The sequence below is a fragment of the Austrofundulus limnaeus genome, unplaced genomic scaffold (genome assembly GCF_001266775.1).
Source record: "Austrofundulus limnaeus strain Quisiro unplaced genomic scaffold, Austrofundulus_limnaeus-1.0 Scaffold344, whole genome shotgun sequence".
NCBI classification, from domain to species: domain Eukaryota; kingdom Metazoa; phylum Chordata; class Actinopteri; order Cyprinodontiformes; family Rivulidae; genus Austrofundulus; species Austrofundulus limnaeus.
Genome location: NW_013952746.1, coordinates 315,868 through 339,375, shown reverse-complemented (window position 1 = coordinate 339,375; position 23,508 = coordinate 315,868). Strand labels below are relative to the sequence as shown.

Below are 23,508 nucleotides of genomic sequence, written 5' to 3'. Positions count from 1 at the left end.
TTTTAAAGATTAAAACCTAACCTCAGAAACTGTGAAGCTTTGACTCGTTTAGATGTTTGCAGGCAGACTGGTGATGTTATTTAATTGAATGTGTGTAGACCAYAAATATCAAATGTTCTGGGTTTGACTTGATCAAAAAAAAATAATAATAATTTTCCCCCTCCACAAAAGGGGTTTCACTGATTTAAAGCATCTTAGCGTCCTCTAGTGACCAAACACATTTATAACATCTTAAAGCAAGATGTTTGTGAAAATCCATTTATTAGTTTTATGTTAATGTTAAAAAAGATAACGAAACAAAGCAGAGTTCACTTCTTTATGTATTTAATTCATCTTTAATGAATGTTTTAGTATATGTTCTGGAAAAAACTAAGTTTGATGCTGTTTACATTCATGAAAGCATTTACTAAAAACAACAATGCTGCCTTGAATAATCTGATTTTTTGGGTCCATTTATTCCTATAACACTAGCAGAAGACCACAATAAGTTTTGAGGCCAATGCAAGGTGTAGTTTGGAGTATAACTCCACATTTGAATATATTTTTTTGGGTTTAAATATGACAAATTTTGGAAATATACACGTAAAAGTTGTTTTCTCAGGCTTCTACTCATGTTATGGTTTTGTTTTAATTAAGCTGATCCTATTTTTGGTTCCAGCTGTATGTTTACAGTACAAACAAAAAGCATCAATTAGTCATAAAATCAATGTTTTCTGTAACTGTCTTTTTATTTTGTTACATTTTAAGCTTCACAATGAGTRATTGTTTATGTGAAACATAACAAATAAAAATGTCTCCGGCGTGAGTTTGTTGTAGTCCCACACCAGGTTTGAAATAAAAATAAAAACGGCAGGAATCCTCCCTCAGTCTGTCTTCTCTGATGAAACATCGTGACTAAAAGTCCCACCAGAACCTTCACAGTTCAGCCTCTGTCCGGTTCAGACGGGGTTCTGGTGGTCACTCCTAAGTCCACCACGTGTGGCTCTGAAAGTTTCTTCATTTGGAGGTCCTGCACAAGTTTCTCCGCATAGACCTTAAACAGAGGGTCTGGCTCCTGAGAGACGAGACCAAATAAAACTAATTCAATGATCTGCAGGCATCAAAGGGTTAATAAACAGAGGAAATTAACTGTTGTCTCAAGCTGCTGTTGTGTACAACATTGTCTCCCCTCCATGTTTTCACAGATGCAAACAGAAGGGATAGCTCACTCTAGTGATGCTTAACTCTATGTAAATAAATGAAATGCTTGACCGGAATTTTATGTTCAAAAAGCCACAGCAAGGTGTTCTTAGCAAACATGAAAAATGTCTRAAACTCTCTCAAGTTTACATCCTGAGCTTAAAATTAGAGTGGTAGTTGCTGATTCTAATCCCCAACACATATTCTGAGCGCTGTGCCACCAACTATTTGAAGTCAACTCTGTCTGTTAGCAAAATATCTCAAAGATTTAATCGAAACCTTCAGGAAATTATCACTGAATGAACATCAATCACTGCTTAAATTTTGGAGTCAAGTCAAGATGGCCGCCACAGCCAAGCAACTGAAAACACAAAATAGCTATAATTTAGTTGGTTTTACAGATACAGACCTCGTGATATAGTAGGAGAGTCTTGGTTGTCGCCATCATTTCTCAAAATAAGATTGTCTGAGTCTTAAACTAACTTGTTTTTGGAGCATCCAACATGACATGAATTATTATAGAAAACGAGAGAGGGCATTGCTTTACATTATTTAGATTTTTGAGTTCTCCTTAAGTTATGACCCAAGTGATAATCTTACCACCTGCATTTTGTATGGAACCAATCTATTTCATGTGCTTAGAATATTTTTGCAGCCCGTATAACTTTAAAACTTGCAAACTGTCACAACTGCAGCATGAAGTCTGGACTTTTACCTTGTATTCCAGCTGCCTCTGTTTCTCCACAGCCTCTACCAGCGACAGGCCCACCCACTCCGCCTCCTCTTCTGGGATCTCAAACTCCTGCTCAGTCAGAAAGAAGAGGGTTTCCTGATACACATCAACAGAACATTGGCTGTGCTGATCCTTGCTGAGCTCAAAACTAACCTTGTATTTGTTGTAGACGGCTTCTCTTTTGACGGGGTCGTCGGGGTAAAGCTGTGTGTCTTTGCGGGCCAGGCGCAGCAGCATGGCTCTCTTCAGGTCCATCCCCAGCTTGGAGTTCAGCTCTTCCTTGGGGGTCTAAAAGAAATGGAACATTAGAGTCTCGCAGAGGTACTGATCAGAGAAGTTTGAACGGATCCGGAGTACCTTCAGGATGTAATAGTCAAAGCCAAAGGCTGCATCAATCAGATCCAGCGTGCGCATCGTGACATCGATGGTGAACTTGTGGTCAATGATCTCGCTGTAGAATTCTCTCTTAAAATGCTGTACCTTCCAGATTTTCTTAGAACGTGGGCGCATCTGAATGAGAAACAGATCAGGTGTCAGTCATCTTTAGATAAATATCTGAAGAGAGTGACGTGCAAGTCCACGACTACAATAAGAAGCAGCTGCACCAACATGCAGACCGGCACTAAAACAGTCAGCAGTACCAGYGACACAGAAAGTTTAACTTTGACTCACTTTGTCATTTCTGGCGTATTTGTGGCCTAATATCCAGCCCTCTCCACTCCACAGACCATCCTGGGACTCTGGAGGGTAGTAAATCGGGATCGGGACATCCTGCACCCGCTCCTTCTCCCCAGTTTTTGGACTGATTCGATACTTGACTCCCAGGGGCTTCCAGTGGACAGGCGGGGGCTCTGTTTTTTCCAGGGATTTGAGGTAATGTTCGGGGAGACGTGCGTAGATGCCCTGCTTCATTTTCAGGGCATCCCAAATTCTGGGAGGATATTTATGAAGAGGCATGATTTTTCTTTTGATGGAGAAATCTGAAAGAGAGGGAAAAATATATTTAAAACAAGCACTTTTGTCCCTAAGGTCAAAAACAAAACAGGGAAAGTATGTGTGTGTGTGTGTCAATTCCTGCAAGTTATTATTATATTTAATAAATTACTTACTTCTTGAAATAGCTGTATAATTTATTGTTTGTCATGTGCAGCGTCTTTTAATTCATTATGCATGCTCTGCTGCAGAATTAGTTAACAGAAACACATTATAAAGAATTTAACCCGCTTATGTGGAAGTTCCCTTTTGGCGGAGAAAAACGAGCTGAAAACTTGTTAACATTAAGACTCCGTGAGTCACGTTTATTATTAGAAAAACAACTAACTAAAATGGCGCTGCGCATGAGCAGACAAAACCCCGCCTCAGAAACGTCACCGGAACTCTTAAAGAGACAGCAACAATTACCTGGAGCCTAACATTAAAGATGATGAACCGTGCAACACACAAATAACAGACAGTCAATTATGCAGTCAGTATTGCAGTATTGAGAGCACTACACTTATACATTATAATTTCATGAAATTAATATTTTTACTTAATAGTAGCTGAAATATAGCTAGTTTTTATTTATACAAATTTGCGGTAACACTTTAGTCGCAAAGCAGCGTCAGGACTGAGTCAGGTTATTGGCTGAAATGAAGCCTTAACGAGTAACTGGAAACATTATTTTTGAGAATACTCACCAAAATTTTAGAAAACCAAAATCTCTATTAAACACATATGGTTGGTATAACCAATTTGTCCCCAAGTCTTCGAAGGACGCCGTGCAGCTGCCTGTCTAAAATCGCCCAACTTCCGTGTGGAGCCTGATTGGACAACAAGAAGGAAATTCTGACAGTTGATTGGCTCTTTTTCTTCTTCTTCTTTATTTTATTTTGGAACCAAAGAATAGTTTACTACCATCTAGTGTCTAAAGGCTGTCACAGCTGTTTTCGTTGACGCTCATGTTTTAGGAAAGTTTACCACTTTCTTCGCTTCTTTACCGGTTTTTACAAAGATTAGCGATGTTTCAGGAAAACAAATAAATAATCATCCGGTTTTCATAACTCGAAACGTTAGCAGCACATGACAAAACCATAACAACATACAATTTTAAGTTTGGCATCTTTGGGCACAAAAACACATCAAACTGTAAAATACAAAACATTAATTCAAAACGCAAAATACTACTTTAGCACAAAAATGTGTCTGGATATTTTTTTAAGCGTGATTAGATAGATGTTGCCTTTGCAATAACAGTTGCCAAAGTTTGCTAATTTTCCATGTTTTGAATAGWTCTTTGTTTCCGTTGTGTACATGTATCATGTATAATGGAAAAAATGCCACAGCACAAATTGTATTTGACTGTCACTGGGCAAAATCGGTTCTTTGTGAGACTTTTATTTTGAAGTGCCCTCCAAAAAAACGTCGCACAGGAAGTAAAATGAACGGATGCAAAACCAAAACAAGAAAACTAATTTTTAACTACGTTGGAGACAGCATTTATGTCATTCTGATATATGTTTCGCCCGAAAGGTGGAATTGAACCACTCTGCCGCTAAGCAGCTACGGGTTTGAAGCCCGCACCCCGGACCACCGAGGCTCATCCGGGCACTTGCATATATTTCCTGAGCCGCATTTATACAACATGAAATCCCTTACCAATTTCAAAGACGGTTGTACTTTTTCTTGCTATTTTTTATTATGTACATTTTAGCAGAGGTGAACTTTTTTAACAATTTGCTATATGTTATATGCCGCGTTTCTGTTAAATACACGCAAAGAAAGGAGATATATGTTCAGGTCGACTCAGCCAGGTGACAAACAGAGGGGATTTGATTGGCTGCCTGCATGCAAAACAAGGAGGAGACCTGTTTTGTCATCACARGTAAAAACGTTTCAAGATATAAGTCAAAACAAGAAAAAATAAACCACAGACACCCATTCACTGCTATAYTTAGATAAGTATGTCTACATTTATAGCTGCTGTTTTGTTTTTTACTCACAGGAATACAATGAAAACTGTCACTGTGATCTGATTTGTTCTTAAATCCAATCAAACCTCATTAAAACTTCCTGCTTTTTGAAGCTATAACTTTCTGCTTTTTGCAATCAGTCGTGGTGATAAAGCTTAAAATCTGCCAACATGTTACCGACCAGGCTTGTGTTCAGTATTTAGTTAAGTTTTTACTCAATTTCCATACAAAACCTGTACCAATGTGTGTTACAACTTTCATATATTCAAAAGAAACAGAGTCAAAACATAGTGATAAGCACGCATACCTTAAACATATGACCATGCAAAATAAACTTTAAAATAAAATATGATATCAGACAAAAATGCAACATTATTTGACACATAAATTACTCTTGTCTCAAGCAACAACCTATTTAAATGTTAATATTATTTTGTATGCAACCAATGCTAAGATAAAAGTTAAATAGCTGCATGAATAACTATGAAAAATATATTTACGTTATAATATTTGAAGAATTAGATCAACTTCTCATAGTTATTTTAGTCAAACCTTGAAAAAAATAACTTTATGTGAAGTCTCATGCAGAAAGCAGACAAACAGAATTAACTTTGTGATCTAATGCTAAAAATTTAAGCAAAGATCTTAGTAGCGCTTGGAGGATGTGCTGTGGATGACTCTCAGCTACTACTGCACCACATTTTAGCTCAGTATCTGTATGACTGACCGAGTTATAGCTATTTTTGAGTTTTTGTAATTCAGTGTTCTGTGGCGGCCATCTTGGSTTGGATGAATTAGATGAGATGGCTCCAAAAGTTAATCAGTTATAGATGTAGAATACGTCATTCTTTCCTGAACATTTCGTTAAAACACCTCCTAGCGTTTACGAGGTATTTTGCTAACGGACGGACAGACCTAACTTCAAAGAGTAATGGCAAAAGTTATAAATTCTTGTGTGTGCTCAACAGATCGGTCTCAGCTACTATCACACCAAATYTCAGCTCAATATATGTCAAACTGACTGAGTTCTAACCATTTTTGTATTTTTAGGTCAATTGGCTGTGGCGGCCATCTTGAATTTGGATGATTCTAAAACTTAGTTGTAGCTGCACCTTTAAGGATTTCATTCTGCAAGTTTGATTAAAATGACTTTATCAGTTCATAAGATATTTTGCTAACAGGCAGACATAAACATAAATGCCTGCCTTCATGCAGAGTGATAGTAGAAATGAATAAATCTATTCGGTATGTCTATAAATCATGTATTAGTCAATAAAGACACGGAGTGCTCGAATGAAAAGCACTATTTTATTCATGTTTGAGGATAAAGAGGTTTACAAAAGATGTAACCGGAGTCTGTTAACTAGAATGACCATTTTGTTTTTCGCCTTCAAACAAACTTTGGTCAAAACCGATATTTAGAGGAACCAGAGWGTCCCCGGCCGGTGGTCTCAGGTGTGTCCAGGCCTTGTCCTCCAACAGAGAGCAGCACATGCTGGCAGCGCAGGACGCCCCACAGGAGAGGCTGCAGACCGGGAGTGGAGGGGAGGAGGAGGGAAACTCTGGCTGAACGGTGCAGCAGCTCACCCCCACATCCTGCAGCACTGCAGTGACCCCTGACATCAGATCAGCACACCTGGACAGACCAGACATCGTTAAATATGAGTAAAATATTACAAGCTGTTATCTAATGAATGATTTTTTAAAAAAGAGCTTCATTTCTAAAACATAAAACTATTTTTATGGTTTCCTGTTCAGCCGGAAAGCATTTACTGTACACTAAATAAAAATAAATAATAAAAAAAACATTCAAACTCAAAGAAAACTAAAAGTTTGCCTGAAAACACAAAACCCTTTTAAAACGTTGACTATAAACGCAGTCAAACTTTAACTCTTAAACCTAAAAGTGTATTGAAAATGTTACATGATTACAATTTTTTTAATTAAAAATGCTGCTTTAATATTAAATACTGTATTTGTGAGTTATAAAAGTATGCTGAACTTTTGGCTTTAGGGGAAAAATGAAAGAAAAATGTCATCCAACTCAAGTGGTGTTAATACATTTGTTGTGGTCAGTTTTGCGCTCTGGAACACATCACATGTGGCCAAAATCAAAAAATTTTGGGGTTGGCAAAAGCTTCAGCGATGCCTTAATGTCTTAAATTAAGCTGATTTAAAGTGCCTGTGACATCAAATTTTTGTAGTGAACATGAATGATTTTTTTTGAAAAAGGACCTTGATAACATGTTACAAAACAAATTTCACATTGCTGAAATGAACAGCTGTTGAGATATTTACATGTGAAGTAACAGGAAGTGATGTCAAAGGGGGAATGTTTGCATGTGAACAGAGTGTTGCTATAACTACCAACAGACTGTAGACAAGAATCTGATGTTTATTTAGATTATTTTGAGTCCCTATCAGAGAGATGAAAAAGAGAATAGACCAGTTATTTAACAAAATGGGTAAAATCATAGTATTATGTCAAGTTTCTTAAATATAAATGTTTTCTTTGACTTTTTGTGTTTGAAGGATAGACATGTCTCAGGCACTTTAACGCCGGCTTTAACCAAAAACTTCATCTCCCATAATGAATATTGATTATTTTACCTGCAAAATAACAGGCTCCCACCACTAGGTGGAACTGCACAGGGTCAAATAGCTAGACCAGGGCTATTCAACTGGCGGCCCGCGGGCCACATCCGGCCCGCGAGTGACCAAAGTTCGGCCCGCCAATTGGTTCATTCATCTCTTAAGCACAAACACCCGGCTTTCTACTTTAATTACTCTAAGTTCTTTTAGTTAAACACAGACATGTTTGGTATCAACAGAAACGTCATAATCGTGGCTAGAAGCTGGTAAAACAATTTCTATAAACACTCAACACAGTTACAACTACAATCAGTTGAAGATAAAATGATGAAAGTGAAAAAAAAATTGGGTTAAAATTTGGCAAGTCAGAGATGTCAAAAATATTATTTGTGTTAAATATGAGGCATAATGTGTTCTTTTTGTTTTTGATAATGTTTAATTATCACTACTTTTATAGGGTTCAGTATGTTGTATTCATGATTAAATGCAGCAAAATAAACTAATTCAAAGGTAACAGATCTTTGTAAAACTTGGTTTATTTACATAATAACTTTCATTGCTGGATGTCCAGCCCCTCAGCTGTTGACCGGCAGTAACTGTGGCCCCCGGAGCAGTTTGGTTGAATAGTCCTGGGCTAGACCATTTTGTAGCTACAAGTACTAATAGAGTCGAACTCTTCTGGGTCATGTATTTTTATTTTTTATTTTCTTATCAGATATTTTTTAATATTTTGAGGAGGAAAAACAACAAAAAATATTTTAAATCAGCCTTCAGGCTCATCAGATGTTTGTGTTGAAGAACCAAATCAAATCTGCCATGAAGCAACTCCCATAACCTCACCTGTGGGCTGGAAAGCTGGGGCAACAGTGCACGTGTACAGAGGCCACCATCACAGATTGGGTTAGCTGCCAAATGTGGAGGTCGTGCACCTCCTGCACGCTGGGCACCCTGGCGATCCTCCCTYTGAGATCAGACAGGTTTATGTGAGGCGGTGAGGCCTGCAGCAGCAGCAGGCCGTACCTGTACACCTGTAGGGGGAGGGGTTGTTAAATACCTTCAGGTAAGAGATTCAGTGACTAAAAAAGTATTAGAGTGGAAGTTCATGACCTGCGGTGCGGTCGTGGTGATCAGTGTGATGACAGCCAGCAGGGAGAAGCCAGGATCCAGGTAAACCAGGACCCTGTGGACCCCTGAGGTGTGCAGAAGCTGAGGGACAACGAACAGCATCAGCAGGCTGCTGGTCAGAGCCAGGAGAGACGTGAAGAGTCCCTGGATGAGAAAAACAGAGGGCAGGAGGCAGACTGAGGAGGAGGAGACGTTTGACGCATCTGAAAATGGAGGAAAACACAAAATRCAGGCGTTTGAAAACATTTATTCTTGCTGCAACGTGCTGTGTTTTTACGATAATGACCTTTGTCACCTGGTTGTCCCTGGCTTTGTTTGTGTTCAGAGCCACTCTCAGAGCTGAGATCTGCAGCACGGCTCTGAACGTTTTGTTGTTTCTGCTGGTTTTCAGTTCTGGCTGTGCTGGAAGCTCCTGGATTACAGAAGACAAGCGCCCCGCCGCTGAGAGCCTGGTGTGCAGCAGACCGAGCCTTCGACTGGACGATGTGTTTTTCTTCCACCTGGCCTTGAGACTCCTCTCCAAACCAAACTGTGAGAACTGAACAGAGAAGAGAAAAATAAGAGCAGGCTCATCRTGATCACATGCTTCTTTGATCTAACTGAGTATTTGTAAAAGTGACACATTTAAAGTCATTTTTGTGTTTTATTGTCAGTTTTGTTTTGTTTCTCAGTTTTTACCATCGTTTTKGATCTGGTTGCAGCTCTTCGTCCTTCCATCCTTCAGCTGATCCCAGTTCAGCACAAACAGCAGAGTCTTCCAGAGCAGACCGACGGCTCCCACCACCACCGGCAGCAGGGGCAGCTGCACCGGGTGGGGCTCCAGCATGTGGCCCACGATTTCCAAGAAGTACGAGAAGCACAGCGAAACCAGGAGGAGCGCAGAAATGAAAACACCCACGGCCGGGATCCTGCTGCTGGGGAAGGGCCGAGCACAGCTTGGAGCTGCAGCAGAGGAGGGCCTGTGTGAGAACTGATCCAGAGACGACGCCTCTGAGGGCGGAGGTGAGGCTGGATCATGGCGCGGTGGAGGAGGAGGTGCTCCTGAAGGAGGAACAGGTTTGATGATGTTCGCGGTCCGAGGGTGAAGGAGGGTCATGTGAATGATGATGATGATTGTGTGGAAACCATCTATCATGGTGATGAGGGACGTACACAGCTGACTGACGATGATCTCCCCCAGCAGCAGCAGGGCGGTCACCCCCAGCGTGCACCAGTGCACCCTCATACTCAACAACTGYAAACACTGTAAGGTAAATAAGAAGAAATTTAGATTTTAAATACACAGCTGTGTTGAAGGTAAATAAAAAACAGAATGCAACAACAAACACAACAAACTTAACAGAAAAAGTAAAGTAAAGTTTTATTTATACAGCGCCTTTCACAAAAATAAGTTCACAAGGTGCTGTACATTCAGGGAAGGGGGGGACAGTTCAGAAACACCCATTCAAGAAGACATACAAGGCAAACATGGGGGAACAGGTGAAACAGGTCACGCAGCAAACACAGTTGTGCTACCTTTAACAACAGAAMAACTAAAAACCACACAAGGGAAGATGAGGAAAACAAAACAAAACATCGTATTATATCAACAATGTGACGCACTGTGGTGTTTATAAAAAAAGAAGTGAGGAAATATGTGTTTAGTAGATTCTTTCTTTGTTGTAACAATTATTCTTGGCATTACATTTAGCCAAAGCCTGAATGGTGCCACATTTGTAAGGAACATGCATTTGTGAGGTGAGCAGTAGAGCTACGTATATGTGGGTTGCACACATGAAAAATTTGCGAAATCTTCCCTGCCAAACAGCTTATTTTGCTGTTATATTGACATTTGTTCTGATGTTCAGGTATTCTCCCAGGTGCTGCCAGTCAGGTGATGGATATAATTTATTATTTTTTATTGCCAAGAAGCATTGCCATTACAAAGAAATCATCCAACAAACACTAATTTCCATATGTTCTCAGCTTAGTTTATTTATTTATTTACACTCCAAACATCRCAGGTTTGAATGGAAAAGTCACAAAAGGAAAATTAGAACTGAAATCATTTTTATGGGATTAATTTATTACAATATTGCTTCTGTTACTTCTGAGACGACAGAGCATCGGTTCACACAGTTATCAGTGATTAAAACCTAAATAAAGAACACGGCAGTGATGTTTACGTTCACTTTCCAAATTTCTGTCGTCTCTGACAGAAATCTGCCTGGATTTCCCTGAGCTGACGTCCAAAGTTCTCTTGGCTTTAATCCACTCTGTTCTGAAGCCCTTTCTGCTGCCACAGTCAAATGTTAATTTGGGCACAGTCACTTATATTAATAAAGAAAGTGAAACAGAATTCATAAGGCTTCATTTTTTGCTCGACAATCTACCATTCGGACAAGTTTTGGATATAAATTCACTCAGTAATTTGAGTAATTTCAATGTAAGCTGCCATCAAACAAAAGGAATCAGAAAAAAATTCAACCACTTAAAGAAATTAATAATAAAAATTAATATTTAATTGCTTTTTCTTCAATTTTACCTTCAAAATAAGTCTTTGTGTTTGTCTTTTGAGTTGCACATGAAAATATTTTAGTTTAATCCTTTTTTTCCTTTTCAGTTTGATAAAAATATTTTTCAGACTGTTTTAATTCTGCCACATTAGTTTGATTATTTAAAATCGTAAAGATAAAGAAGTGAAGTTGCACAGAAAAGGAGAGTGACTTACMCTAACGATGGCCCACAGCCAACAGTCGGAGGAAAGCTGGACTCCAGGATGCTGTGAAACCAAAAGTGTGATTCATGGTGCGTCTCCTGGCTCCCACTCTGCTCCACCGTCCTCCTCCTCTCCTCTAATCACAGTCATGTGAGCAGGAGGGGAGGTGGGTGCTGCTGTCGTCCCTGTTTACACCCCCCCCCCCYCCTGAGACACACACAGCCCACCCTCTCTTCTGAGCAGGTCAAACACGTCTGTTTGATCAAGTTAAATCCCCGCAGTGTGTCGTCAGGATTATATCCTRTCACCAGATCAGAAACTTGAATTCAGCAGAACTAAACTTACAAATGGACATAATTTCAGTCACTCTGCAGAACAACATAGATCAACTAGATGGACACCCTTTGTCAAAACTATTGACAGGTGGGCCCGCCCCTTTTTGATATAAAATATATAAATATCTATAGCAGTGGTTCCCAAACTTTTTATCTTCTGACCCACAAAATATCCATGGCTTAAACTTGTGACCCCAAATATTACTGGTCTGAATAACTTTGTCAATAACCCTAAAAACACAGGCTTTTTGACAATCTGAACAGCTTGTACACAAATATAAATACTTATTTTGTGTTTTTGTAATAATTATAGAAAAAATATTACATCAGCAATTATTTTATTACCCTTTAAATTGGTTTCTGGAGATTATCCAAGGTGCTTCATGACCCATAATTGGGTTCCAAGCCCAACTTTGGGAACCAAAGTGCAGTGGTTCCCAAACTTTTCAGCTTTTGCCCACAAAATAACAGTAGCAGAGACCTGAGCCCCCAGCTATTTTTGGATGATAAACATTTGTATCAGGTCAACTAAACATGGGCATAGTAACAATATTTTTCATACTACATTTATCCATTTTAAAAATACTAACCTCACTCCAACTAAGGCAAAAATGTAACTAATTCAGAAAATCTTTTCAGGACCCCACCTTGATATTTYGGGACCCCACTTTGGGTCCCAACCCCAACTTTGGGAAACACTGATCTATAGGACGTCCAGACAGGAAGTGAGGTGACTGAACAGAATGTTGCAACCAGAAGTCTCGACTTGAGCAGATATCTGGACATTTCAAGCATGGGCACAATTTGCGAAAAGTGGGGTTATGACCCCCACACCAATTTGATCCAGTCAACATAATTCCCCCAATAAAATGACATTATTTGCTCTAACTCAATAGAAATTCACTGGTTAAGTACAGCTACATAGCACTAGGTAAATATATAGTATATATATATATATATATATATATATATCGCTGCTCCTCTGCATCAAAAAGAGTCATGAGGTGGTTCACAGATTCACTGGACTCTTCCTACAGCGAGGAGACCTGAAGAAGACCTCAGTTAAATCTTCTCTGGCCTTGGAGAACATTGTGGGGTCACCCTGGAGGAGCTGGAACACATTTATGTTTTGGTCTCCTGCTTCAAGTGTTGTCATTTGGTTTGGTTACTGTTCTGGACCTGTTGCGTTTTTGACCTGACAAAAAAAAAAAGATGGGTGGGTGTGTCAAATTTTTTAAATTTGCATACGGCATCAGAAGTGTCTGTCATTTGTAACATTTTTGTTTACAGGGATGTTTTCCCTACAAGACATCACAAAAAGCGTYATTTTTTCTTTCCAATACCAGGTTTTATTTTATATTTTCAGATGATGGGACTTCGTTCTTAAGTTTATTAATGATTTCTTCTGTATAATCATATTTTACTGAAGCAGAGGTCTCTGGAAAGCAGCCACTGTTAAGGCCTTTCTGTGTATTTTATAATGACATTTATACAAACTAAATAAACTGAATTAAAACATGTGGATGTGTAAATTTCATGCATTATTCTTGTACTCAAGCTATAGAAGTGAAAGCTGTTATACAAAACTATTTGTCTTTATTTCTTGGTTGGAACTTTTTTTAACGGAGGTGCAAAGTACCCTTTCAAAACCAGAGTAAMGTGCAGTCTACAGCCAGTAAATACTAAAATACACACGCAAAAAAAAAATGCTCCTGATCCTGTATGAACTCCTTTTTAAAAACTGTCACTAACATTTTCTTGGGCTTGAACAAAATAAATAAAAATTTCACTTAAACTYTTCAATCTCTCAGCTTGGACTGAAACGTCTTTAAGGATTTCTCTGGTCTCATGATGAGTCACAAAACAGACGATGAGAAGTTTGACCTCAAGCTAAAGTACAASACACATTACTATAAAAACAACATGTAAAGCGAGGACATTTTTAAAGAAAAAAAATCCTTTGAAAGCAGCTTAAACCATGAAACCAAAGATAATTAAAGGAATATTTTCACTCAAAAAATATACAGTATATATCTCATTTTTCTAGTGTCTGACCTCAGAAAATTAGAGCTCCACCTGACCACTCAGTATCAGTATATTTATAGGTCAGGAAATGATCTGGCTTTTAAAAATCACTTTAATCTCTGAGTTATTAATCTGATACTTTCTCACAATCTGTCCTGTGTATTATCAGGGCAGTGTGGATTAGTTCACTGAGGAATTTCCACTCCCCCTTCTCCTCCCTCACCCCAGGAGAGCCTCCTCGCTCCACTCGTGATGCTGAGGGAGTTCTCAGAAGTGCACAGTTTCATCTTTTCCAAGAGTCCGTCTGTGTTTCCTCCATATGTTGACAACGAGCCACAGGCCTGGACAGAAGTTCAGCCAGAGTTTAATTTTTTTTTTTGTTGTTGCTTTATTTCCTGCAACCAAAAAGGGTTTTCCCAAATTCTAAAATTAAAAAGTCTTGAAAGTTTTTTTTTTTTAAAGAGATGTGTGCATCTTAAACTGATAGTTCAGATCTCCTGCAGAAATGTTACAATTAATAATTTACTGACTTCAGTTTGGTAACATCTCATCTGAGCTAGGTCTACACTGAAGATTAACCCTGTTTTAATGCAGCAGAAATCCATTTTGTTCTTAAACCCTGGACTCATGTGAGCTCATTAATCCAACTATCAAGTCTCCAGAGATCATTTTCAATTCTGCAAGTTGTTGTCCTTAAAAAGTAATCTACAGTAGGCAAAGAACCTATTTAATAATGATTTAATATCAACAATGATGCCACATAATTCTGTGGCATTCTGAAAAAAAAAACCATCCCGAGTTTGTTTTACTTTGTAGCTCATGTCTTCTTGAGTACCTCAAGGATGGATGCAAAATTTTTATCATACCTAACGTTTTAATGACTCGTATTTTTGCTGCAAAGATACAAGATGTGGTTAAATGTATGAAACTGACAGTAATGAGATATTTGGTTTATAATGAGATTTAATTACTGACAAAATCTTTTTACTGAGTCATTATGAATGTTTGGTGTTCAGATGAGTTTTTATTGTCTAACTTGAGGGATTGAGTGGAAAACTTATAGTTTTCTTGTCCTTTGTGTAGAAAAATTCAAGTTTTAACAAGTTTCAATTTTTTTTTGTCTCTCCAGGAACTTTGACTAAGGTTTTTCTGAAGCTGTWTCGATTTTTATTTACATCCTTTATCATCTCTCTGAACTGGACACACTCATCCTGGCCTGACGCAGCGACTTCTCTGGAAGACATTTTATTTTCCCTTCATTCATCTGTTCTTCTTTTATTATTGTTGAATTTTTGGTGGAGAAACAGAGAAACTCTAAATTGCTGCTGATGTCAGCAGTCTTTTAAACACAAGTCAAGCTAAGAACTCAGGAGTCACTTTGGGTACAGATTTAAATTTTAAAAGCCACATTAAATCATTATTATGGTTTTATTATCTTAAAATTATTTTAAGAATCAGTGACTTCGTTTCAAAACCTGGTCTTGAAACCCTCTTGCAGTACTTAACAGATCAACTTATACAATTTAAGCAGGATTATTAGTGGTGAAGCTGCTGTTAGTTAGGTTTAAATATTGTCTCTTTATTCTGTAAAGCATCTYGAGTTGCCTTCATGTATGAAATGTTATTCAAAGAAGTTTGCCTTGCCTGTTCTTCAACCCTGATCAGTTTAGTATAGAAATAAATCCCCACAGCATGAAGCTGCCACCGCCGTGTGAGCTGATGCTGATCCAGATGTGTCAAAACCAAACAGCCAGATGTCCAAAAATAATTATTCTATGCTGACAGAACCACACCCTTTTAAAAGCTTTTGATAATAAAGCTAATTTATTCCTGAACAAGTTGTTTTTATTTTAATGTAACATTCTCAGAACAAAGTCCAAATAAAACCTCCACATTTTGAAGTCAAAGCGAGGAAAGTCATTCACCGGAGTCGTGCCTTTTATCATTACATGCATTTATTTGAGAGAAACAAATTTCGCCATACACATCTTTGTGATTACCAGCACATTTCAATTAAGTTAACAAATCATTATTAAAAATGTCTAAAAATTAAAGCATTACAAACAGAGGCGGGGGATGAACTACTGATTTGGGTGGAGAAGAGAAGAGCGGTGGTGGTGGTGGTGGGGTAAATGCTGCTTTATTTGTAAAAATTAAGGCAGGGGGTGGGGGCAGATCTCCTCACAGACATGTATGTTGATATTAAAGATTCACTTTTATTGTCTTGCTCTGGAAAACGGACTAATCTCCTTCAGGTTTGACGACCCACAAACAAAATATGGTCACCGGCGCCCCCTTGTGGACACCGCTTCACCCGGAAAACAGCAACAAGCGACATGTTTGCAGCTTCCTTTAACTGCATCCCAGTAGTAAAGCATTCCAATAAACCTACCCCCCCCCCAACTCAAAAGTAAAAAAGAAGAAGAAGAAGAAAAAAAAGGAAACTAACCCTAATTTAATTTATCTCTTTAATCAGAACAGGAAATCTACAAGAGAGGAGAGGTCGGCTTTAAAAGCAACTCAGGACAAAAATAATGGATAAAATGCGGCGGTGGAAAGGAGAACATGACAACAAAAACTCCAAAAAGATGTGGAATAAAAAAAAAAAAAACCAGCAGCGGAATGACGAGCAATAGAGAGACGGCAACACAAATGAGTGGAAGACTGAGGAAATGGAGGGAGGACGATAAATCAAAAGCTGTGATGAAGTGCCATGCTTTCTGAAATTTATTTCATCTTTATTTTTCTAGCCGAGGGGACAAATTATAGATCTGAGCTTTTAAACAGTAGTTCAGTTTTAACGGGGGTGGTGGTGGTGGGGGATCGGGGCTGGGCTCCAGCGTGTTCAGATGGCACCGGTAAGGAGGAGACGGCTGATTTCTGAGGAGCCAAACTGCGCTGAGGACAAGAAAAACAAACAGGAAGTGAGTCACTTTGGCAGAGGTCCCTTACAGCTTCATGTGGTGGGGGCAGAGGAGTGGATAATGAATCCACACACGATTACATTTAGACAGATGGATTAACATCCTATAAAAGCCTTTAACAGCGACCTCCTACAGTCTCAAGTGTTTAAAGCCAGCAGGTCTTTTCAGTGGGAATCAAGGGGGAGTTTGGGGGTCCATCGCTGATGATTTGTCCTCTGAGTGAACCTCGTGTTCCTCATCACCGTGTTGCATCTCTGTGAAGTTATGAAAAACTGACTGCAAGTAGTTTGTCCAACAGCTGACAGGGAACTAAGAAAAACATCTTTGGTTAGTGTTTTATCCTCCGTCTTTTTGTCTCTCAAACGGACAAAATGTAGAGACGACATGGAGGGGTAGGGGGGCGGGGCTTGTCCTCCCCGTCTCTTACGTGGATGGTGTAGTGTGGATGACTCCTTATTTGCCACGGCCAAGCTCCAGAGGATGATTTTTGTCCTTTTTATTGTCATGTCTGGAGCTTTGACTCATTGGTTCTTTAAGGAAACGTGAAGTTTGTGGTCGAGTTGAAACAAAAACAAACAAACAAACAAAAAGACAAACATTGTAGGGGCGACCGGTCGTGTTGCAGAGGCTGACAAACCACCTTAGCGCTGTTTCTACTCGTCCTCACAGACCCTGAGGAGGAATGAGAACAGAGATAAATCAGTGCAGAGCAGATTTTAACTGAAAATAAATATAAACAAGTTATAAACAATATAATCTGTTTTTATTTCCTGCTTTGTCTAAACCAGAGATACGGTTTGTAAAAACGTTTTAGGCTGTAATGCAATGAAACTTTTTTTTTTACCCCTACCAGAGAGACATCTCATTGATTGTTCCAGTTGAATAAAAGTTTTAAACCCTCTAAGTTGTTTTATGTTTTGCTTTAAAAGGAGACTGGAATGAAAAACAGGTCTTTCTGCTCAGTTCCTGTACCTGACTTCAACAACATCATGTGCTGTTTGTTTAAAGGTGAGGAAAGTGGACGAAAAATTTAAGACCCAGGTTTAAAACAAAAACTATTCAAAGCAAAAAGTATTTTAAAGTCATGTCTTTAAAAAACTGGAAAACCATCCAGCATCAGACCTGAGACGTTTCATCTTTCAGTGGATCCACTGCTCTGTTTCTGTGAATCACCTTGTTGGTGCTAAAACTAAGTGAAAAAGCAGTTCAAAGTTCAAAGAAAAACTGTGAAAGATATCAAAGTGTGAAGAACTGTTAAATGAAATGATTGAAGAAATCAAAAAGTAAAACTTTCTGTTCAGGTTTGTTGTGTACACATACAGATGTTTGCTTCAGCAGCTCAGGGTGCGTCTCTCCCAGTGTCCATACTGGCCTCCAGGAGCAGCTCCTCCAGCTCCTGTCCACAGTTGGCACTCACTACATGAACGACACAACACGTGTTAACAGACAGACTTGTCATGTTGTCTAAATCAGAGCCCGCAGACTCACCGTGCTCCATCACGCAGCTGCCGGGCTTTGGGCTGTCGTTGTCGAGAAGGTGGAGGGAGAACTCTGGTTTCAGACCGTTGGGCAGAGCTGAAGCGACCACCTCGCCCTCCAGAGCGTCATCGAAACACTCGTCTGTGGAGCTCTCGTCAGCAGAGTCTGGATTCCCTTCAGGCTCCTGCTGATCGGTCTGCTCTGAGGGAACGGCTTCTGTTTCCCATCGCTGCTTTGGACTTTCCTGCTCTTGGTTTGGCTCCTCATTCTGAGTAGAACTGGGTTTTTCTGTTTCTGTTCCACTGCTGGGTAGCTCCTGCTGAGAGAGCACCGACCACGTCTGCTTTGGTGACAGCTGCTCCTCTGAAGTTTGGTCTATCTGAAGCTGTTCCACTTCAGCTGAGGAGCTCTCCGCTGGGACTACCCGCCTATCATCTCCAACATTAAGCTCCTTTTCTCCTCCTTCCTTGTTTCCTTCTAGACAAGCGGCCTCGGGTTTGGGGGTCTTGGAGTCCTCATCTACCCCCTCCGTTGGCAGCAGAGCTTCAGCCGGCACTGGAGAAGAATTCAAAGGCAAAGCTGGTGTTTGTGGACTCTGATCCGTCACAGCAGCTGAATCTAAAGTTCTGCTCGTCACCCCCTCCTCTGAGGGTCGACTCGATGACCGTGGCTCTGCAGTGGGGGGGTCTGCAGGACTCGTTGCAGACTCTAATGGCGATGTGGGACTGTCTTCTGTTGTTTTACTGTCTGCTGGTGGAGCAGGTGAGCTGAGCTGTGTTTGTGTGTTTGAGTCTACAGGCCTCTCTGCGGCTCCTTTATTCAGGCCGGCAGCTGCAGGAGCACTTCTCTGAGGCTGCTGCTTCTGCTCGGGGGGGCACTCTACTCGCGTTACCATAAAAATCTTATGCCCCCTGCCTGGACTCGAGACAGAAATGCAGCGCCCAGGAGAGGGAGGGGTCCCCGGAGGAACTGTAGCTTCTGTGACCGTTATCCCAGATATGACACTTGGTCCTGCAGCAGGTGAGGCTGAGGGGGGCGAGGGAGTACGTGAGGCACTGAGGGGGGCCGCTGCAGGGGCGTGAGGAGCAGTCTGATTTGAGCAAGTGGAGGACTTAGGAATGGAAGACGTCACCACCTCTTCTTCGTCCTCATCGTCAGTGTCGGAGTCTGACTCCAGAGCTGCTGGGGAGACGCTGGTCTTGGAGCTCGACTGGATACTTGTTTGTGATTTGTCCTCTGCCTCTTCCTCTCCCTCTTTATCATCTCCTTCCCTCCTCTCATCAGGTGCTGGCTCCTCTTCATCCTCCTCTTCCTTCATCCCATCCTCTGTGGCAATTTCAGCCATGGAGGTCGACATCCTCATCTTCTGCTCAGTTTCCTCCTTCTCCTTGGCAAGAATGAAGTTCCTCTTGCAGCCGTTCTGGATCTCAGTCAGCAGGGCGCGCTGCGTCTCGATGAAGCTTTTCACCTGAAAAACAACAACAGAACCGGTGTCTCAGATGTTTGATCAAATACTTAAATTATAACCATGATATAATATTTATCTACAGTTTTAGCTTCTAATTTCTCCAAACAAGCTCCTGCTAAATCTTCACATTGGACCCATGTGTTCCAAACTGGAACAAAAATCTTAAGATTAAAAACCTTTTAATTTACAGAGCAGCTGAGAACAAAAAGTTTTAAATTACTGCTTTAAACAGTAAAAAGGAGGGGAAAATAGTTGTTAATAAATATCAATTACAAATTTGGAACCAAACAGACTTTCTGGGGCCAAATATCTGAGGCTGTTTCTGCACTAAAAGCTCAGATTTAAGGAAATAAAAGGACATGTTTGCAGCTGCCTGTTTCATTGACAACAATTTAATTCTTTTTGACTTTTTTTATTATGTTCAGTGTGGACTTTTTTATTTCTGATCTTAAAACAAAAACCAGTGCTGCAGAAATCTTATGATAAACACAGCAGTGCATRTTCTAAAACATTAATTTTATTACAAATAAAATCACAATAGTAACCAAGATAATGGGTGCTGCATTTTGTTTTTAGAGTTCTGTATATTTTGTCAAAGATCAATAAAACGCAGGACGCTTACAGCTTCCTTCTTGGGCTCTCGGTCCAGGTCGAGACGCAGCAGAGAGTTGTTGACCTTTAAAGCGAGTGAAAGGGCCATTAGCCCGCCGGTTTTGATCTCATTCTCTCGGAGGTCCAGACGCAGCAGTCTGGGGCTCTCTGCAATGAATTCAGCCACGGCGACAGCTCCTACAGCATAAAATGAAAAGAAGAGGTTAATTAAAGCCAACTCACACACAGGAGCTGCATCTCAAACAGAGGTTTAGTCCTACCTTCACAGGTCAGCTTGGTGGATGCCAGCCCCAGCCTGAGCAGAGAGCGGTTGGCGATCAGACCTTCTTTTAGCTTCAGGACTCCTTCGTTGCTGACTGAATTATGGCCGAGGTTTAGAGTCTCCAGACTCTGGGTGCATGGCTGAGAAACACAAACCTCCAGTTCATTTTCAGCTCAGAACTTTGACATAATAAAAAATCAGCTTGTTTAATATGTTTTATGCTGCTGGTATTTTTGTCAAAATAAACTAGAAGAACAACGTGGTAAATAACTGAGATTACTGTAAAATATCCATCTGCTGCTGTTTGACTTACATAACTTTATTTCATGAGATTAATAAATCAACAACTCTTCTAGATAATTAATCACCACAGTTTGAGTTTAAATTACTGCAACAAATATGACTAAACCTGGCAACAACTGAATGTGTAGGTTCAGAATCTTGAGTAGAAAATGTTCACTCATATTATATCCCACAACACTCACTATAAAGCATATTTATCCCCAAATTACATATCTGACACTTAGCTCTACACTAAAACTCCAGTGATGTGTTGAAGGACAGGTAATATAAAATACAATTCACCAGACTTTAAAAGGAGGTGAACTTTTATAAACAAATCAATCCACAAGGAGATACAGCATTATAGTTCTCAATGCTGTTCCACTTAGGAGTGATAAATTGTCACTGAAATGGTAATAACTAAGCAAAAGCTGTTAAAAATAATCAGATCCAATAATGTATAAAAACATATTGTCTTTCCTCTAAATTACCTATGTCACTTGTGTGTGTGTGTGTGTAATATACCAGTGCAGCAGCGAGGTATCCCATCCCATTGTGTGTGAGCTGGTTGTTCCATAGCACCAGGGTGACCAGGCCCTTCCTCTGCTCTTTCAGTCCTTCACACAGGTAGGCCAACCCTGAGAGAACAAATGTAAACACGTGTTACTGATCAATAAATAAATAAATGCTGTATTTTTCCTTGAATTTTGCTGAAAATACTCAAACAAATAATTCTATCCCAGCAAAAATAAAATAAAATAAAATAAAAAAAGGTTAAACTTTGTTGCGTACCAGAGTCGAGGATGTGATTATTGCGAACGTCCAGAATCTGAATGTTGTAGTTGAACTTGAGCAAGTTGCCGAGCTGAGCAGAGTCCTGAAGACCACTGAGCTTGTTGTCAGCCAGGTACAACTCCCGCAGGTTCATATTCATCTTCAGGGCCGTAGCTGAATGGAGAAATAACCAACAAAAGAAACTAAAGGATGAGATGATGGCAGTATTATTTCAGAAGAAAAAAAAAGATAAAAAGCCTTGATGAAGATGAGAACTGAAAATCAAAAAGAGTTTTTTTTTTTGTCTGTCGTACCCAACAGCATGAGCGGTCTGCCCGACAGACCGGCGTTCTCCAGGTGAAGGATGGCCAGGCTGCCACTGATCCTCAGCGCTCGTGCTACAAACGGAGCAGAGTGGTCCAGTAGAGGAGTGTTACGAGCTTCAAGATACTGGAGAGAACTTGTCTGAGGGTGGAAACACAAACAGAGGTATAAAGATTATGCATCAAACATTCATTAAAATGAATAAGATATGAACCAGTAGACATCATTTCAAAACGAATACAAAAAATCATTTTATGACAATCTTTATGTAGCTGTTTAATCCAAAACTTTAACTTTGGGAATCAAGGACAGCCACTTTCCACCACATCAGCTGATTAAGATCTATTTTCTGCTGAAATTAACTACAACTTTTTTTTTTTTGGCGAGCCGTGACACAAACAGAGTGAAATAAATCCTGGTGTTGCAGCTTCAGGCTATCATTCTTCGTTTGACATTTAACGTTCGGAGAAAGAGCGACTGTCTTTTGGTACAAACTGATCAAATGTTAAAGTAGCTGCGAACACAGATATGATAAAACAAGAAATCAACACTTTGTATAAAGCTTGTTACAAGGCTGAATTAACAGGTTTTCACTTTGTAGGATGTTAAGTTTCAACCCAAACTGATTATTCTTGTTTTAAAAACTGCATAATTTTCAGATTCCTTTTATCTCAAATATTAATCTAAAACACAACACCTGATGGTTTCTTTTTTGTTACTGTAGCAGCATTATGTGCTTTGAATATGCTTTTTACATGCATGTGTTTAATAAAATTCTTGACAGCAACGTGTTTTTGTAGATCCATGACTACTTTAGCAACATTTTTAATCCTATCCAGATCTTTTGTCCTGTAGATTGTTATTGTTGGCCCGTGTTTATAAGAATGAGCTCACCTTCCTCATCATGTGAGCAGCCGCCTGCCATCCTCGTGTGCCGATGTGTTTGTTGAAGGAGATGTTGAGATGTGTTGCCGATTCGTAGTACTCTATCATGTCAAAAAGTGCGGATGAACCCTGGAAAAAAGCACATGAAAATAGAAGAGTCCATGAGATCAGAAAAACATTTATTAAAATCTAAAACAACTAAAGTAACAGTTGGTCACAAGGTCAGAACCTCTCAGGAGAGGTGCAACCAAACATCTTAAGCACAAACTAAATGTAAAGGAGTAAAATAGTGTCGTATATGAACTATTGAAATATAGAAAAGAAAAAAATACATACACAAGCAAAAAATGTTGTTTTTTTTGATTGGACAAAGGAAAACAAACATGGTTTTATTAATTTTTTAAAGATTTCTGTTAAAAACTAAAATGTTTTGCAAATTTATAGTTTGAAAAACAGATTTAAAAATGATACAAATTCAATTATATTAAATATTCTCAACTAAAGTTGTGAGAATATTTCTCCTAAAAACTTTTAATATCTGACTAAAAAATTAGAAAGCAAATATTGGAAATGTTAAAACCCCCTTTTGGGCCGATACATAAAAAGAATTCTTAATTAATTTTATGTTTAACAAGTTATCAGAACATTCACCCGTAATTTTACACAAATATAACATAATCATTTTTTACAAATGAACTCATTAAAAAAGAAAAATTTACTGTGACCTAAAGTACTTTTTAAATGTTCCTTCAAAACATAACCATTTTCATAATTTACTAGAAAATCATCTAATTCCTTGTCAGTTGGAAGATAATCAACTAAAACTACAGTAGTTATTTAACGCCTGCCAACCTTGTGTG

General features: G+C 39.3%; 3 protein-coding genes and 1 non-coding gene across 8 annotated transcripts in view; all 4 read right to left on the bottom strand.

Annotated features, from left to right (window-relative positions):
- Nucleotides 1–321: 321 nt before the first annotated feature.
- On the bottom strand, nucleotides 322–3,699 carry mrpl28 (mitochondrial ribosomal protein L28). Of its 2 annotated transcripts, none has more exons than XM_014022849.1 (6): nucleotides 3,592–3,699; nucleotides 2,585–2,892; nucleotides 2,270–2,422; nucleotides 2,066–2,200; nucleotides 1,895–1,981; nucleotides 322–1,054 (listed from the first exon to the last, which is right to left on the bottom strand). In XM_014022849.1, exons 2-6 carry the CDS (start codon nucleotides 2,867–2,869, stop codon nucleotides 923–925), a joined length of 792 nt encoding a protein of 263 aa, XP_013878303.1. In that variant the 5' UTR covers nucleotides 2,870–2,892; nucleotides 3,592–3,699; the 3' UTR covers nucleotides 322–922. The 2 variants fall into 2 exon arrangements, with proteins under 2 accessions (XP_013878303.1, XP_013878304.1); XM_014022850.1 differs by lacking the exon at nucleotides 3,592–3,699 and adding an exon at nucleotides 3,022–3,199.
- A 715-nt stretch (nucleotides 3,700–4,414) lies between these two features.
- trnastop-uca (transfer RNA opal suppressor (anticodon UCA)) lies at nucleotides 4,415–4,500 on the bottom strand. The gene has a single exon. It is a non-coding gene; the product is annotated as a tRNA-Tyr (tRNA).
- Nucleotides 4,501–6,152: 1,652 nt separating this feature from the next.
- On the bottom strand, nucleotides 6,153–9,906 carry LOC106527848 (zinc transporter 1). Of its 2 annotated transcripts, none has more exons than XM_014022847.1 (5): nucleotides 9,259–9,906; nucleotides 8,867–9,118; nucleotides 8,563–8,783; nucleotides 8,296–8,483; nucleotides 6,153–6,499 (listed from the first exon to the last, which is right to left on the bottom strand). In XM_014022847.1, exons 1-5 carry the CDS (start codon nucleotides 9,803–9,805, stop codon nucleotides 6,223–6,225), a joined length of 1,485 nt encoding a protein of 494 aa, XP_013878301.1. In that variant the 5' UTR covers nucleotides 9,806–9,906; the 3' UTR covers nucleotides 6,153–6,222. The 2 variants fall into 2 exon arrangements, with proteins under 2 accessions (XP_013878301.1, XP_013878302.1); XM_014022848.1 differs by having other exon boundaries at nucleotides 8,876–9,118; nucleotides 9,259–9,905.
- A 5,669-nt stretch (nucleotides 9,907–15,575) lies between these two features.
- Nucleotides 15,576–23,508, bottom strand: part of ppp1r37 (protein phosphatase 1, regulatory subunit 37) — a 39,910-nt gene continuing 31,977 nt past the window's right edge. Inside the window, exons 5-13 of one of the 3 annotated variants that reach the window (XM_014022846.1) lie at nucleotides 22,658–22,777; nucleotides 21,754–21,904; nucleotides 21,458–21,613; nucleotides 21,191–21,303; nucleotides 20,382–20,523; nucleotides 20,132–20,298; nucleotides 18,051–19,509; nucleotides 17,883–17,978; nucleotides 15,576–17,234 (exon numbers count right to left, since the gene is read on the bottom strand). In XM_014022846.1, coding sequence (XP_013878300.1) covers nucleotides 17,902–17,978; nucleotides 18,051–19,509; nucleotides 20,132–20,298; nucleotides 20,382–20,523; nucleotides 21,191–21,303; nucleotides 21,458–21,613; nucleotides 21,754–21,904; nucleotides 22,658–22,777 — 2,385 coding nt within the window. In that variant the 3' untranslated portion in view covers nucleotides 15,576–17,234; nucleotides 17,883–17,901. The other 2 variants (XM_014022844.1, XM_014022845.1) reach the window with 2 other exon arrangements.